The sequence below is a fragment of the Rattus norvegicus genome, chromosome 5 (genome assembly GCF_036323735.1).
Source record: "Rattus norvegicus strain BN/NHsdMcwi chromosome 5, GRCr8, whole genome shotgun sequence".
Classification (NCBI taxonomy): domain Eukaryota; kingdom Metazoa; phylum Chordata; class Mammalia; order Rodentia; family Muridae; genus Rattus; species Rattus norvegicus.
Window position 1 is genome coordinate 81,758,373 of NC_086023.1, and position 17,196 is coordinate 81,775,568.

Below are 17,196 nucleotides of genomic sequence, written 5' to 3' on the forward strand. Positions count from 1 at the left end.
GAGAAAACAGGGAGATGGGGGCATGGTCTAGTGGATAGAGGCTTGCTGCACAAGTGTGGGGACCTGAGTTTGGATTTTTAGCATCCATTGAACAGCTGGGCATGGCCACTGTGTGCTGGTGACCTCAGTGCTGTGGGACCTTGATCCTAGGAGCTTGATGTCCAGTTGGCATAGCCGAAACACAGCTTTCTGGTTCAGTGACACACCTTGTCTCCAGGTGAAAAGGTTGAGAGCAATAAAGGAAGACATACAATGTCCTCTGACCTCCACGAATGCACACACAGGCATGTGTACCTGCATACTCAGATGTGTGCCTCTTACACATGTACACACCAGAGCGTCGGGAGGAGAAACACTGAGCGAGACGACCCTTCACAAGAACACACAGAAATCGGGAAGTTTGGAGGGAAAAGTATGTAGAAGCTGCTGGCGGTGGCTGCAGTTGGTCACGTGGCTATGGTAGCCATAGGAGTGATGTGAGAGATTCATGTTCCGTGGTCCCTCACAGTTCTCATATGCCAAGGTTGGCAGAGTCACTCTGGCCTACGTGCACACTGGGCTGTGGGCACAAGCTCTGTGTTTGGGTTTCTTTGGCTTTGTGGCTGCCCAAGGAATGTTTTGTGCTCCGTGGGTTGGAGACAGCTGATTACTTGGAAATAGCATTTTATAAGCCACCAGAGCCTTTCTAGAAATGTGACTACGGTCACACGCTATGTGACGATGCTTCGTCCTCAAGGGGATGGCACATATACCAGTGGTCATGTAAGATCATGCAGACTAGTGATGCCATCTTTTTTTTTTCTTGGCTGTGCAAACAATGACCAAACTGCCTAGAAACACGTTTCTTAGCTGTGTCCCCAGCAGTAGTTGACTCTGCCTACCTGTGATAGGACACAGCGGGAGGCTTCTTTTCTAGCCCCAGCCCCAGCCTTCAGGTAGTCTGATGATGTCAGGATTTCCCCCCAGCCCCCAACAGTGTGCTTACAGTGGGAGGGGCCTGGTTCCAACCCCTCCCACTGTACGAGTTCTGAGAGTCACATTGAAGCAGGACACTGTGCCTAAGAAGCTGTGGAGAGGGTCACAGGATGGCCAGCGTTTTATCACTGACAAAGCAGCATCGCTTGGCTGGTGCTGTGTGGTAGACATAAGAGAGTCATGTGTATAATTTAAAGTCCTCCAGTGAGTACTTGAAAGGGAGAAATGAACAAGTCAGGTGCATGGAAGTGACATCTCTTTAGCCCAGGAGGTCCCAAATAGTCTTTCAGCATTGTGTCAGTATTTCGAGAGCATTAATGGTCCAGGAGATGGCTCAGCCGGTATAGGTGCTTGCTGCCAAGCCTGACAACCACAGGCCAATCCCTGGAACCCACATGGCGAAAATCGGGAACCGACTACCACAGGTTGTCCTCTGACCTCATATCTTCCCTGTGGCATGCGCTCCCTGACACACGCGAAAAATAAATAAATGAAAGCATAATTAAATAATTTTTTAAAAAAAGAATAAAAAAATTTAAGATTTAAAATCATTTTAAAAGGACCTTTTAAATTCTCTTTTCTGGACTAAAATTTTCAGATCTGCCCTCTGACACCCCAGCTCAAATGTCACTTGATCTGTGAGTAGGCTTCAGAAAATGTGCAGCTGAGAGCACACATGAGACGGACAGAGGGGTTGGGAGGGGACGTTACCTGGGTCCCAGCATGATGCTCGCTGTGAGGAACCCCCCCAGGGATTGTATGGCAGTGACTGGGATGTGGGGGGAGACCACCGGGTGACCGTATCAGAGTCGACTGCACGCCAGTGGCACCTGGGCCAAGCCCTCCTTGAGGAATCAGGATGGCTGTCCGTAAAGGGCATTCCTACGGAACAACGCCAGCCAAAGGGAGATCTCAGTGCAGACAGCCGACCGTGTGCTTCACATACCTCTGGCAATGGTGGAGGCAGCAGGAGAGCCCTGTGCTTGAAGAAGTCTCCTCCACACTCCAAACGGGTGGCTGCTCTGAGTGACACTGCTGTGAATGTGCCAGTGTCGCCAAGCTGAATCCTTAAGCTCTAGGAGGCCACCTAAGGTGCTGCTGTGTCCGTGGCACAGACCAAGACGCCAACCAGGAAGTAAGGTTCTGCTCAAGGCTGCGCAGCACGGGGACTGAACGGCACTGTGGGTTTAGGGCCAGGTGTCCAGCTCCCGAGGCTGCTTCTTGGAGCTGCTCTGGTTCCCTTGGTCCTGAAATATATTTCTCCTGCTCTTGCCTCTGTGTCCTCCCAGGGTCGTGAAGGGAAGCCTGGCAGTCAGGGTGAGAAGGGCCAGAGGGGAGCTAAGGTAGGTCCCCTGCCTTCAAGGGTCATATCCCTCCCCAACTCATCTCCTTGCGCCAGCAGTCACAGGCTGATCCCCCCTCTCTCTGCAGGGTGCCAAGGGCTACCAAGGACAGCTGGGAGAGATGGGCATCCCTGGAGACCCTGGCCCCCCTGGCACCCCAGGTCCTAAAGGGTCCCGGGGCACCCTAGGACCAATGGTAAGGATCTGGGCCAGGGGAAGAGAACGAGATTAGGGAGGGCTGTTTGCTTCCCTATAAGAACCACCCACCCCACTGCTACAGAATCCCTACATTTCCTGTCCTAGTCACCTCATTGCTATCACAGATCCCTTTGGGGAATACACACAGTCATGGCAAAGCACATCTTGCCAACTACAGGCTGCAGTAGGTCCCTGGTGCTTTCTGTGGACACTGCTTGATAAAATACTCAAGGGGTGGAGAAGGATCCAGAGCCCTGGGTACAGGATGAGGAGCTGCAGGTCTCTGAATGGCTGAGAGAGAGTCCTAGGGCCCTGCTAGGTTATCCTGAGGCAGAGCCCAGGATATGACAGTGGAGGTGAGAGAAGACTCCATCAGGGAGCAGAGGAGGGATTGTGTCATTTTTGAGTAAATGGAGCAGTACCCTTTTGGGTGGTGTAAAAGCTTTCACAGCGGTGGTTTCCTGCCACACGTGTGATGTCATGGATAAAAGCTAGGAAGATGCACAGTAGTGTCCATTAGATAGTGCTTCACCTGGAATCCAGACTCGGGTAATGGCAGCAGTTTGCTGGAGAAGACAGAGTAGGGGAAACCCCCTTCTTAGTAATACTTATTTAACTGGAAATCTCAGAAGTTTGAGCAGTAAAGCAGCCAGCTCAGTGGCTAGTAAGGTTCTGAAAAACATCACATCTTCATAAACCTTAGGAGCACAGAGAAGGGAGGGCCTGGGAGGGGGGCCTGGGAAGGGGTCCCTTGCCTCTGCCTTGTCTGCCTTGGTTCAAGACATCCTATAGGTGCACGGCTGCTGAGCTGAGTGGCTGGAGTCAGGGGAAGGGAGTCACTATCATGGTCCTGCTGTGGGAGATGTACTATATACCAGCAAGTGTCCTCTCCTCTCTAGGGTGCTCCAGGACGGATGGGAGCCCAAGGAGAACCAGGATTGGCTGGTTATAATGTAAGTGACACACATTTAGGGAAATCTCCTTCTCACCCTCTGGAGCTCTCTCCCTGCATGCTGAGCTCAGTCCTTCCCACCAGAGGGGAGGAGATGTGGGTCCCATAACCTCCTCAGGGGACTCCTGGACCCATAGGTTAGGGTGTGGCAAGGGTAGAATTAGAATGAAGGGGCAGAGAGAGTGTCAGTGCCTTCCCCAGGTCTCGAGTCCTCCCTGCAGGTTAGGTGCAGGTCCCCGAAGAGGGAGCATCGTGCGCTCAGATCCTCCATACACATTCAGGAGATGAAGGCTCAGAAAGGACAGGCTTGGTTAGAAATGAGTGGGAGCTCAGAGTGGTCAGTGAACACATGCGCAGGCCAGGCCTGGCAGTTTCTTGCTTTTGGGAGTGGAAACCACACCCAGCCTTAGTGGCTTTTGCCAGATCCAGGGACTGCAGGAGACACACAGGAAAGAGAGAAGGGAGCAAAGAGAGCACAAAAGAGATTGGAGGGAGGACTAGAGAGGGGGTGCAGGCTCAGAGTCACCCGCAGTGGCTGGATGGCCTCTTCCCATAACTCTGCCAAGTAGGGCCCTACTAGCCAAGTTGGCACAGGCATGTGGAAAACCAGGGCCTGGAGAGGTATAGGGCGGGGATGAGATACTCATATTGTTCCTTGAACCCATCCTTTGTCATCTGTCTCCTGCATCCTCAAATCTGTTCCCGTTCCCTCCATTTTGTTTGCCTGCAGGGGCATAAAGGCATCACGGGACCTCTCGGGCCTCCCGGGCCCAAAGGCGAGAAGGTAGGTATTATATCTTTAAGCAGTAGCTAGAGTTAAGGTCAGCTCTGAGGCTATGGGGATAGGGTAGCATTGAGCAGGGGGCTCATGGCATCCCTGGACTCATGGCTTTAGGGTCACCTGGCAGAAATGAAGAGTTGTGTCACGACCAAGTCTCTGTTATTTCCTCATGCTTGTGAAGGGGAGCATTGGAACTACACATGGGGAGCTCACTTAGCATGGGAATGAGGGACACTGAAGAAGGAAAAGGCTCAGGAGGAGAGCCCCACGGATGTGTGCCCTTCCATGAGGGCTCTGGAATTGGGAGAAACTACAGGGAGGGGTGCAGGGAGGAGCTTGGCTGGGTGTGAACACTGTTCACAGCATGGATCACATGAGGGCCCGAAGGTGTAAAGGCTTTTGGGTCATGCCTCCAGTGATGCCCAGTAGGCTTGGAACCAGAACTCTGGGTTCCCTGTCCTCCCTCCTCCCCCATGTCTCCCTCCTCTTCCTTTTTCCCCCTCTTCCCCCTCCTCCCCCCTCCTCATCTCTGGAAAGCCTCCTAGCAGGCTGCACCCTTTCTCCTTATTCCTGGCCTCCCCAAACATCCTTTCTTTTGCTGACTCAGCTTCCCACTAACTAAGTCCCGCTGTGGTGAGTCACACTGACTTAGCATGCTGTCCTTGAGCCCCTCCTTCTGCCTGCATGAGTTCAGATCTGTAAGTATAGTGTCCCAGGCCCTGGCTTGGTCCCTGACAGGCTGTAGGGAGCATGCTCTCTGTAGACATCCTGAGGCTGCCAGGGATGACAAAACTCCAGGGCCAGTGGAGACAGAGCCCCAAGTGCTACCACCCAAGGTCAGAGGTAATCCCCAGGACATGGATTGACATATAGTAGAGGGCTGTGGCATCTGTAGGTGACATAATACACTAGGAGTTCTGTCGCATGCATAGTTCATTGTTGATGGGAATGTTGTGTGGCTCATGACTGCCCCATAGTGAGCAGCTGGCCACAGACTGGCCAGGGCTGCGAGGAGGAGGAGTGAGTTGCAAGAGAGATTTGTGGAAGCCATGCTCTTTCCCCAGGACTTCCCTGTCATTGCTATACAGAACAGGCAGAGAACCCTAGCCTCTTGGTGCATAGGGGTCAGCTCCTAGGTGGAGGGAGCTACTGAGCCCTATTCCTCTAGCCAGAACTCGACACAGAGTGTGGGCCAGCCTGCACTTGTACATAGGTGTCTTTGTCTGTACAGGTGGCCAGATGGAGGAGGCAAGATTTAAAACTAGGCCACCAGGTTCCTCAGCCTTGTTTTCCTATTCTATAAAATGGGAAATATTCCAATATCCCAGGGTTGCTGTAGAATCTATAAGACAATATATAAAACAAACCTAAAAAGCCTAACAAAAGACTAATAAATCCTGACACCACCCATAGTTTGATCAGAAGTGTGGGCAAGAGGGGAGAGAGTCCTACCCTCTAGGGTGGCCCCAGGTTGGGTCTCATTTGCGTTTAGCAGCTGTTCGTGGGAACCCTCAGCTGGCCGAGGGTAGGGCACCAACGATCAGACTGGCCAGAGTGCATCTCAGTGCTGACCTCTTCCTTCTTCTTGTTCCTCATGGCTCCTTCCAATCCTGTGGGCAGCAAGCACCTCAGAGTACCCTGGTTAGCGTCTTTTGTCCAGAAGGGTTTCCCAAGAGAGGTGACACCATTTGTTCTGAGACTTTGAGGTCCTGTTGTCCTGTGCAGCTGCATTTAACCATTTGCATAGCTGCCAAGAGCTCACCCCATAGTTGGACCAAGGCCTAAGGTGGCCTGCCTCAGCCCAAGGTCTCCACTGTAGTCTCCGCTCCTCTTTCAGCCTGCCCTAAGCATCCATGTGGCACGTGGACACTTGCCACTATTACCTACAATGACAGTTTTGACCGCTGGTCTCCTAGTCTGCCTGCCTACGGAGGCTGGCCTCCACCCCTGAGGAAAGTGCCTTCTGGCTTGCAGTTCACTAACTCCCAGAGTGGCCTTTGCCTAATCCTGGTTCTGTGGTGTCCACAGGGGGAACAGGGCGAGGATGGCAAGACTGAGGGGGCCCCCGGGCCACCAGGAGAGCGGGTAAGTTCCCTTTCTGTCCACCACCCCCTCCGTCCTTGACCTCTCAATGTGATCAGGCACAGGCTGGACAAGACTAGGCTGCTGAGAACCCACGGAAGGTGTGACTCATGTTTATCCATTGTCCCTGTCATTCAGGGTCCTGTGGGTGATCGAGGAGACCGTGGGGAGCCAGGCGACCCTGGATACCCTGTAAGTATCAAAGCCCTACCTTTGGGGAGGGTAGAGATAGTGGGGAAAGGGAAGCCAGTCAGGAATGGACACAGGCCTCTACCTTCCTTTCTCCACTGGCCATAAGGGGCAGAGAGCACCCCATTATGAAACCAGGGTAACACCAGGAAGGAAAAGCCCAGATTTTCCTGAGGGTCCTCTCCTAAGGTTACAGGGACATAAATAATCCACACAGCTAGCCTATTGACTGAGTTTCCTTCCAGCATGGTCCTGGGTAATGACTTCTTCTGGGGATGAGAGGTGGGGGCTGGCTCAGTTTCCCCATTTGTATCTTGAAACAGCCTTCCTAGCAGAAGCCTCTGTTACACTTCCCTCCATTCGAGCAGTACTGTTGCTGTTCCGACCACTTAGCAGCTAAGAAAGCTAAGGAAGAACATTGATTCCCTGGCCACTTCTGTGGGGCCCTCACCTATCTCTCCTTTGCTTTCAGGGTCAAGAGGGTGTTCAAGGCCTCCGTGGAGAACCAGGCCAGCAGGGCCAGCCCGTGAGTCCTGAATCTTCTGCTATAAGCAGGGTGGAGCATCAGAAACAAGCTCTTTAAAATTAAAGGGATCTGCCCTGTAGGAGGACACGAGGAAGCTCTGGGGCTTCCCTAGAGCCTGCACCCCCAAACCCCTCCTCACCCATCCCCCTCCAGGCGGAGACTGGCCACCCTCCCCAGGAGAGAGGCCTGGGGCTGCCTTGAGTCATCTCACCTTGGTTTGCAGGGGCATCCAGGACCCCGGGGACGCCCAGGACCCAAAGGATCAAAAGGCGAAGAGGTGAGAAGAATGGGCTTCAGTGGGGAGGTTGAGCCCCTGGGTCAGGAGCCTGGGCTAGCCTAGGCTCACGTAGTCAGCAAAGGCAGGGCTGGAAGGTACCAACCTCTGGGCTCTGCAGCCATCCACAGGCACTGAGGGATCAGCCTGAGTAGAAATTGGCCTAGCCAGCAACTCAGCCACAACTCTGCTGGGCTACAGTGAAGGAAGGAGGAGGAGCCAGTTGAGGAATGAAGGAGAAGCAGAGAGAGACAAAATGGTCATGGAGGAGTCACTTCTTGCTGGACCCCAGGCCCCTGTGTTTCCTCCTCTAGGCCTGAGAAAAACCTTCTTCACTAGGCTCCCTGAGCCCACACTCAAGACTAAATGGCCTGACTGGCTCTGGTTTCCAGCTCTGAGCACAGATGTAGTGCCCTTGAAAAGTCTTAGCAAGAAGGGATCCAAAGAAGGAAGCCAGGACCCAGTGCAGCAGGGACAGCCCTGGGTGACTCTGGGGGTGACCACAGCCATGGGCTTTCAAGCACATGGCTCCCTGGTAGATCACACTCACTCTTGGTGCCTCCTTCCAGCTCCTGCGTCCTGCTAATATGTATCTCTTGCTTTTGCCTTCTTAGGGCCCAAAGGGAAAGCCAGGCAAGGCGGGGGCATCAGGCCGGAGGGGGACCCAGGTGAGTTGCCATAGCTTCTCTGCCACCTTCCATGTTCTCCTGAGAAGGTTTGACCAGCTTCTTCTGTACCTCCAGGGGCTTCAAGGGCTGCCAGGGCCGAGAGGTGTAGTAGGGAGACAGGGCCCTGAGGGCATGGCTGGACAAGATGGGAATCCTGGCAGGGACGGTCGGCCAGGATATCAGGTAAGCAGGACATTGGGTGGCATCTGGTGTTAGAGACTCCCACAGGCGACACTCAGGCCTTGGGCTCAGGCCATGGGTCTGAAGAGTCAGGTGGGAAACTGGGTGGCATATAGGTCAGTGGTCTTTGATCCGTTGGGATTCTTATCACTGTCTCTCCTTGATGCTGGCACCTGGGTCACTAGGCCATATTGTCCCTTGCCCCTGGCAAATGTGACCTCCTCCTCCCTTTCCTCCTACCTCAATTCCCTGGGGTCCCGATCAAAGAATGCTTCCAGCCCGGTTTTCTTTACAGGGAGAGCAGGGAAATGATGGGGACCCTGGCCCCGTGGGCCCTGCTGGGAGAAGAGGGAATCCAGGTGTGGCTGGCTTGCCTGGAGCACAGGGGCCTCCAGGATTCAAGGTCAGCTCTCATTAATCTATCCTTTCTGCCTGCCCTGGTCCTGGTTGTAACGATACTGATTCTTGGAGCATCTGTGTCCTAAGGCCCATGTGAAATTTCTTGCGGATCCCTGCCTCCATGTTGACACAAGTTTAGAGGATGGTTTATTCAAGTTACGATAAATACTGCCCCCTATTGGACCCTAGTAACCTTCCATATTAGCTGCGTTGTCCACGGGCGCCCTCTGGTGGGTCTTTGTGGGACAACAAGTTGGTTGCCATTGGGATGCTCTAGTCCTTTACAAAGGATCCTTGAGCTGCTTCTCTGTCTAGTCTAGGGCCGCATCCCACACGAAGGCACTATGTAAATGAAAGACCCAGATATGGTGTTTGACTTCCCTAAGTTTATGATCTAGTTGAAGAAAGGTTGGGATCCTCTGTACTGGGCCAGGGAGGTTGGGATGGGGGACAAGTTTAGAGAAGAAGCCTACGCGTCTTGCTGGGGAAGAATGATGAATCTTTGCTGGGCACAGAGAGGAAGCCAGAGTCATAAGGCAGCCTTCCACTGGGGGTCTGAGCTTGTCCCACCCCATCCTCATGTCTCCTCTGCCATGCTGAGACCTCATGAAATCCCTGCCTTACTGTTCGAGATCCCCTTCCACTGGTCTTGGAACCATGTTTTCTTTTGACTGATGATTTTGATGTGTTTCTTGAAGGGTGAAAGTGGGTTACCTGGGCAACTGGGTCCCCCTGGAAAACGAGGGACAGAAGGTGGAACGGGGCTTCCTGGGAACCAGGGGGAGCCAGGATCCAAAGGCCAGCCGGTGAGTCAGTCTCAGGGTATATACATAACCACGCACCCACATGCCTAAAGCCCCGAGTACATACACTCACACACACACTCACACACTCACACACACACACACTCACACACTCACACACACTCACACACACTCACACACATACACACTCACACACACACTCACACACACACTCACACAGACACACACACTCACACACACACAGACACACACTCACACACTCACACTCACACAGACACACACACTCACACAGACACACACACACTCACACAGACACACACACTCACACACACACTCACACACACAGACACACTCACACACACAGACACACTCACACACACTCACACACACTCACACACTCACACACACACTCACACAGACACACACACTCACACAGACACACACACTCACACAGACACACACACACACACTCACACAGACACACACACACACACACACACGAACATATCTATAGGTGTGTGCATAGGACCAGAAGCTGCCTGCTCACTTGATATCAAAGGCAGAGCCGAGTACTCTCTGAGCATCAGATGCCATGTATCTTCCCCTGCTTAGGAAGGAGGCGTCAAGGGGCTAGAAGAAGGGGTCTGTACAGCCCATTCAAAACTGGAATCAGAATCTTTAGTAGAACTTGGCATCATGGGATCCAGGGACAGTATTCTTTCTGTACAACAATGACTCCCTGCGCCCTACCTACCTGGAAACAATGATCTCTCCGGATCAAAGAAGAAATCAGAAGGTAAATTAGCGTATTGAATCAAGTGAACATGAGAACGCAGTGCACCAGAATTTGTGGGACACCGCCCAGGCTACGCTACGGAGTGTTTGCTGCAATTTAAATCAGTGGTGGCATCAAAGCCCAACCTAAGAGTCTAAGAAAAATAGAAAGAATATAAACAGTAGAAAGCACACAATGAGCATCATAAATACAAAAATGGGTCTCTGAGGAGGTCAATAAAATTCATATATGTCTAGCCAGACTTCTCAAGACAGAAAAAAGAGTAGAGAATGAGAGGTGATGTCCATCGCTAAAGATGTGAGAGACCAAGGAGTAACCGGCCAGGAAAATAAACAACCTACGTAAAACGGGCAAAGCCTTTCAAAGACTAATCTGTCAAAGCTCACTGGAAAAGGAACAGACGTTTTGCCCCACTTTATATTCTGAAACCGTGAGCCTCCAGCTTAATAAAGCTTCTCACAAAGAATATGCTTGGCCCAGACAGTTCCACTGGTGATTCTCCTGAACGCTTAAAGAGGCAGTACCACCAACTCTACATAAACTTCCAGAAGCCTGAAGAAGAGACTCTCACTCCGTCCACAAAGTCATTATTTACCCTGACATTAAACTCAAAGACAATAATGAAGAAAAAATAAACAAACAAACAAACAAACCATGAAGGACCAGTGTGGCTTGTGGGTCAATTTTTAATAAAGTGTTATCAAAATGAGAGTAAGACTCCATAAGAAGGGTAACGCATCAACGCCAAGTGAAGCAAGCCACAGGAAGGTGAGGGTTGGAAACTAGGTCAGTGTAATCCATACTAGATTGATTTGCCGGACTAAAAGAGAGAAGTCATCAACTCTTGCTATAGGCGCAGGAATGCATGTGGCAAGACTGTAACTTCCTTTCTCGTCTGGGAGATGGGAAAAAGGAAACTTCAGCAAAGTAGGTATGGAAAAGAACTTCTTCAACTTGGTCCATGATATCTGAACGAATCCTACAGTTAATAGGCACAGTGGTGACTGGCTGGGTGGTTTCTCCAAAAAAGCAGAAGCAAGGCACCATTTCTATCAAGTTCATACTATGCATCCAGCCACTGCAATAAGGCAAGAAAAATAAATGAAGTCATTCATGTCCAAAAGGAAGGAGTGAAACTTTGTCGTATGAGATTATTTTCCAAGCAGCCATCAATGGAGGGTTTCTGTCAGGATTTGTGCTTTACAGAGAGGTTTGGTTGGGCAGGAGTGTCTGTGGGACTCCTTGTCTTCTCCCATAAGGATCTGGGATAGGAGTTCCTGACTACAGAGCATTGCTGTGGGACTCTGCGCTGGGAGTACGGCCTGAGGCCTGTCCACTCCACTCCTGGACTGACTGGCATCTGGCATAGGCGACAGCTTTGTCTTGGCTCCACTCACACCACCTTGTCCTGCTCTCCCCACAGGGTGACTCTGGCGAGATGGGCTTCCCAGGAGTGGCTGGCCTCTTTGGACCCAAGGTACTGAGTCCCATCCCTCTGTCTATCACTGGTGGCTCGTCCATGTGTGGGTTCACTGCTTGAGTCTTCACTTAACCCTCCTCCGAGTGTGGGCCAGAAGCCAGCTCTGAGAGCGCTCAGCTACTAACTCGGTGCCTCAGGCACATGACTCAGTATAAGCTCTGCGTTCCCAGTCTGTGAAAGGCGGGGGAACCAATAGGCAAAGAAGACCGTTGTAAACAGTAAGACCCAAGGCGTACATGGCATACTACCCTGATGGCATATAGCTTGTTCCTGCCTAAGAACCAGAAGCCTACAATTCCTCCCAAGGCATCTCACAAAATTAAGAGGGCAAAGGCCAGCCAGAACTCAGGGACATGGAGGTTGCTAGATACTCCCCAGTGGCTGCCCCAGTAACAACCCTTTTCTGCTTCTAACAGGGTCCCCCTGGAGACATTGGCTTCAAAGGCATCCAAGGCCCTCGGGGTCCTCCTGGCTTGATGGTAAGTCTCCTTCCTTCTTGTGCCAGCTTGGTAGTCACCCAGTTCTGAGGCTGGCCATCAGCTGGTTGAACACACACCACACGTCTTTCTGCTTCTTTGCTCTTAGAGTCTCCTTTACACTCAGTTGTTGTAGCTTCATGCCCTTGCTCACTCCCCTGCCACTACCCTAGCCCTCCCTTCCCCATTCTTGTGGCCCACCCCAGCATGCAGGAAGGCTCAGGAGACATGGCCTGGCCCCACCCCAGCATGCAAAAAAGACCCAGAAGATGCATGGCCTAGCCCTACCCAAGCATACAGATGGGGCTCAGAAGATGTACGGCCCACCCTGCTTGAAGGGGCACCCTTTTCATTCCCGTGGGACACTCAGCTGCCACCTCCTCTGTCACTCTATTCCCCAGGCCCAGACCGAGGACTCATAGCCTCTTTCTCCTTTAGGGAAAGGAAGGTATCATTGGGCCCCCCGGAATGCTGGGACCTTCTGGACTCCCGGTATGTGCAAAAAGGAAGGCTGCAGGGGTCTCCGGTATTCTGGGATCAAGTGTTTTGTGACTCAGAGTTACACATGGGAACTAGGACTTCCCTCTGAGCCCTAACCCAATGCTATGGTTTGTTTCAGGGTCCCAAAGGTGACAGAGGCAGCCGAGGGGACTGGGTGAGTGGACAGCCTGGCAGGCAGTACTATGGTGCGATGGGCAGAGAACCCCTCCTCAGAGCACATCTCCTAACTGTCTCTCCTCTCCATTCTATCTCCAGGGACTGCAAGGCCCAAGGGTAAGTAGGGTGGGTGTGAAGACTTGAGACTGCGGACAGGAACTGGGGGAGGAGGGCTCTCAGACTCTCCCCCTCCCTCCCTCCCTCCCTCCCTCCCTCCCTCCCTCCCTCCCTTCCTCCCTCCCTCCCTCCCTCTTCCCCTCCCCCCTCTCTGGCATTCCTCCCCATTGTTTACTTTTTTTCCCAGGGGAACATCATCTCTGGGCCTGGGAAGACACCCTGGGTAAAGAGCTGTCAAGAGCTGACTGTTTCCTCTTTCTCCCACAGGGTCCTCCTGGTCCGAGGGGGCGGCCAGGTCCACCGGTAGGTAGCTGCATGCTGGGTATTTTGGATTCCCAGGGCAGGAGGCGGGTTCCTCTGAATGAGACCAAGGTTGTCTTTGTTTGTCTTTAAATTTTTTCTTTTTAACTTCATGTGTGTGTGACGTGTACTGCAAGCATGCCTGGTGCTTTTGGGGGTCAGAAGAGGCAGTTAGATCACCTGGAACTGGAGTTTATAGATGATCATGAGTCATCATATGAGGGCTGGGAACCAAATCCAGGTCCCCAGCAAGATTGAGGGGTCTTCTGCGCCATCTCTCCAACCCCTAGACCAAGGTTTTTATGGTAGATTATGCCCTGACCCAAAGCCACATGGCTCTTGTATGCTTGCTGTGGCCTACAGATTTGTAGGGAGCATAGGACAAGTCCAGTGGGGACCTGTGGTGTGACTTTTCCTGGGCAGATGTGAACCAGCATCTGTCTATCTTAGATAGGAAATTGGCAGAGCACATAAGCTCTCCCACCCCGGTCTAGCTCAGTGTGCCCATGTGCTTATTGGGGTTACTTACGGGAGCATCAGGGGCTCAAAGGCAGCTGTTTCATCGAGAAGCCCCCTGACATGGATGATGGCTCCTGAGAGCTGCATTACTGGAGCTCCCTCTCCAGCTTGCATGAAGCCTGGCTCGCAGGAGAGCACCTACCACCACCACCAACCCCCAGGGAGGGCCCCATGACTCCTTTTGAGTCCTAGGAGCCCTCTGCTCCTTCCAAGAGGAAGTGTTCCAACTCAGAAGAAATAGCTACCCAGCATGCCTAGAGGCTTGTGGCCTGGCATACTTCCTCCTGCTAGATAGTTTCTCTGATCTCCAGCCTCCTAAGCCTCCAGCACAAGTCCCTATCAAACACTGACCCTCCACCTTCTTTTCCAGGGCCCTCCTTGGCATCCTGTCCAGTTTGTAAGTTGCACCATTGTTTTTTGACCCCCTGAAAGGAAGCTGTGGGGTAGGCAAGGGAAAAGCAACTGAACCTTCTCTGGCCACAGTGCCTGGACCTCTAGGATATCCATTGGGCTGGAGCTATGGGCCTTGAGCTACCGGAGGAGCCCCAAGCAAGAGGCTAATCCATGTCCCCAGTTGTGAACCAGGCGGCTGCTCTAACTCCAGCCCCCAGGGTCTGTCTCTGCCTCCACACACATGGGTGAACTCCTCCTCAGACCCAGGGTCCCGAGGGCCAAGCATGCATTTGCATTTGGACCCTTTTGCTTTCTGGTGGGCACAGCAGCCCTGTCTGAGCTCAGCCTTCTGACCCTGTAAACCAATTAGGCCCCATGTTGTCCCTACCCCAGTGAGTACTGGGGTCAGAACCTGACAATATCTCTGGGATGTGGTCATAGGAAAGGCTGGATGGAAAAGAAACCCTGGGGCTACTAGATGCTCAGAATCTGAGTTCTTTCCACCCCAGAGGCTCCCTGCCCCTCCCTTTGTGCTGCCTGTACTTACAAAGCACTCACCTGTCACCTCCCTTGTCTCTTCATCAGAAAGGCGGGCAGGGGAGAAGCCCTTTTCCTCCCAGGATATGGAAAAGGAGGGTTCACGCTCTGTATAATTGACAATTGAAATGCACCCACGGCTCATCACTCGCCAGACACTATTAGAAATGGCTTTAGTGGTTCTGGGAGAATGCTTTATTTGGGGAGTTATTTTCCAGACAAGGGAACCAAGTCAGGCCCCTCTACGGGAAGACGCAGAGCTGGGAGCCCCCCAACAGCCCTGTTCCAGACCCCTTGCCTTGTGCTCGACCATCTGGGTGCCAAGGCTGAGGCCAGGCATACTCAAGAGCAATACAGTGGGAGCCATTGGGTCTGTGGGGATATAGAGGAGGTGTCTCACCAGCCTAGAAGCAAAAACATCCACAGACGTCTTCCATCCCCCAACCAGTACAGAGCCCTGCGAACGATCGCCCAGCCTCGCTGTGTTACATGTCTGAGCTGGATGAGCGGCACTCCTTACTTCCAACCTGGAGATGCAGAAGCATCTCTTTCCCCTAGGCCTAGCAATTAAAAGTGCACCAGCTGGTGTCCTCTGGTGCATTATCACCCCTGGCTGAGGAAACCAGACGCTGAGCTGGAGACAGGAAAGACGTCCCAGTCAGTGGGAAGATGTGCAAATATCCTGGGGCTGGCAAAGCACGGCTTTCAGGGACTTAGAAGAACTGTGTGTGTCTGGTGCTGGAGGGACACGAGGATGAAGGCCGCAGCACTCGAATGGGATTTCTAACCATACTGAAGCATCTAAATCTCATACCGGGAGGACCCTGGGAGCTATTGAAGGACTTAGTGGGAGGGAGTGACATAGTCAACATTGACTCTGCAAAGGAAGGAAGAACTCAGTAGAGGATGTGTGCCTTGGTCCAGACCCTGTCATAGGAGGTGGGGTGGGGGTGAGTGGGGTGGAGGTGCTTGGGCCCCTGGCTCCTACTTTCAGAATCTGGCTTCCACTGGGATGGATGCAGGACACACACCTTGTCTTTTTTTCTTGCACAGCAACAAGATGACCTTGAGGCAGCTTTCCAAACGTGGATGGATGCTCACGGAGCAGTCAGATTGGAGGTACTGGCAGGATCTCTGCTCACATGACCTCTGGTCCTAGGAGAAAGAGAAAGGTCATAGCGGTTGATGCTATCCCCATGACTGGCACCAAGAGCATCAGAGACCTTCTCTCAGTGATGTCTCATGGTCTCAGATGGAGATCATCACTAGAAACCACAGTCCAAAGTGGTACTTCAGCCCACACTGCCAGAACCAGGCTAGACACAGACACTGCTTCCTAGCTTTTGTTGGAAGCGTCTGAGTCTATCGTGTGCTGGCCTGAGTCAGGGAGGGATGCTCATCTGACTCATAGCTCACAGAATGTCCCCAGGGTCACCCAGGGATTGCACAGAAGCAAGTGAGCCCCAGAGCTCTGCTGAGACCTGGTTTGTGGTCACCTCTGCTCCACAATTGCAGGCTGAGATGGGTCTTGGGTGATCTTTACTCCAGCCTGTATAAGAGCCTACTTTGCTGCTTTACATCCTTCTCCTGGTGGGGAGCTCACTCCCCTAGTTCAGACCTCCTACCAACCCTGCTGGGTTTCATAGACCAAGGGCAAGGAATCAGCTCTTGTCCCTGCTACATTCTGTCCCTGACCCTCCCTCTCCTTATCTGTTATAAGGCGGAGTAGCCAGTCTCAGTTAGCCATGAACTGGCTGGTCACCAGATCCCCAGACAGTGAGGATTTTAAAGCACTGTGTCTGGGACTTTGGGCAAGGCCCAAGCACTTAACAGGCCTATGGCCCTTTCTCTCTGTAGCAGGGGTACAGCTATCCGGACCAGCTGATGCTAGACCAGGGAGGGGAGATCTTCAAAACCTTACACTACCTCAGCAACCTCATCCAGAGCATTAAGACGCCCTTGGGCACCAAGGAGAACCCAGCCCGGGTCTGCCGGGACCTCATGGACTGCGAACAGAAGATGGCGGATGGTAAGGGTGCCTATGAGGCTGAGGATGGGTGGTACAGTTTCAAAAAGAGCTCAGGTCCATGGAGTGTTGGGTCCTCGGTACAACCCAGCCAAGTTTCTGTCCTCACAGAAATAGACACACAGCATCATTGATTGACTCAGCAAACAGCCTTGAAGGTTCACCATCTGCCAGACCTATGGTTCAAGCTTTGAGGATATTAATAGAGAGGATGACAGCCCGTAGTGCCATGAGCTGGGTCCATTCTGAGAATAAGATAAGGACTTTGAAAAGAACAAATGAAACACACACATCTCCGCCCTGTTGCTGTTAAATTATTTTAAAAAATGCTGTCTTTTACCCCCACTAGATCCGGCACCATAGTGCCCCAAGACATCTGGTAGATATCTTCATCTCACTCAGCAAAGCTTCTCACCTGCTCTGCTCCATCCCATACCACACTGCCTATGACTAATCTCTGAGCCTGGCAACAATCTCTCTACCCATACAGTTCCCAAGGCAGGTTGAACCAGGCCAGAAATATACATCCCAACTCCATGGCGGCCTAGTGTCTCTGCCGCCACA

The 17,196-nt window shown here is 52.4% G+C and overlaps 1 protein-coding gene across 6 annotated transcripts in view; it reads left to right on the forward strand.

Annotated features, from left to right (window-relative positions):
* Col27a1 (collagen type XXVII alpha 1 chain) overlaps nucleotides 1–17,196 on the forward strand; it is a 118,681-nt gene that overhangs the window by 95,551 nt on the left and 5,934 nt on the right. For 5 of the 6 annotated variants that reach the window (NM_001411859.1, XM_063287352.1, XM_039109472.2 and 2 more), the window contains 21 exon segments: nucleotides 2,265–2,318; nucleotides 2,407–2,514; nucleotides 3,416–3,469; nucleotides 4,199–4,252; nucleotides 6,278–6,334; nucleotides 6,470–6,523; nucleotides 6,993–7,046; nucleotides 7,270–7,323; nucleotides 7,935–7,988; nucleotides 8,064–8,171; nucleotides 8,464–8,571; nucleotides 9,266–9,373; nucleotides 11,551–11,604; nucleotides 12,024–12,086; nucleotides 12,522–12,575; nucleotides 12,703–12,738; nucleotides 12,840–12,857; nucleotides 13,125–13,160; nucleotides 14,047–14,073; nucleotides 15,660–15,725; nucleotides 16,464–16,635. In NM_001411859.1, coding sequence (NP_001398788.1) covers nucleotides 2,265–2,318; nucleotides 2,407–2,514; nucleotides 3,416–3,469; nucleotides 4,199–4,252; nucleotides 6,278–6,334; nucleotides 6,470–6,523; nucleotides 6,993–7,046; nucleotides 7,270–7,323; nucleotides 7,935–7,988; nucleotides 8,064–8,171; nucleotides 8,464–8,571; nucleotides 9,266–9,373; nucleotides 11,551–11,604; nucleotides 12,024–12,086; nucleotides 12,522–12,575; nucleotides 12,703–12,738; nucleotides 12,840–12,857; nucleotides 13,125–13,160; nucleotides 14,047–14,073; nucleotides 15,660–15,725; nucleotides 16,464–16,635 — 1,393 coding nt within the window. 6 annotated transcript variants of the gene reach the window in all.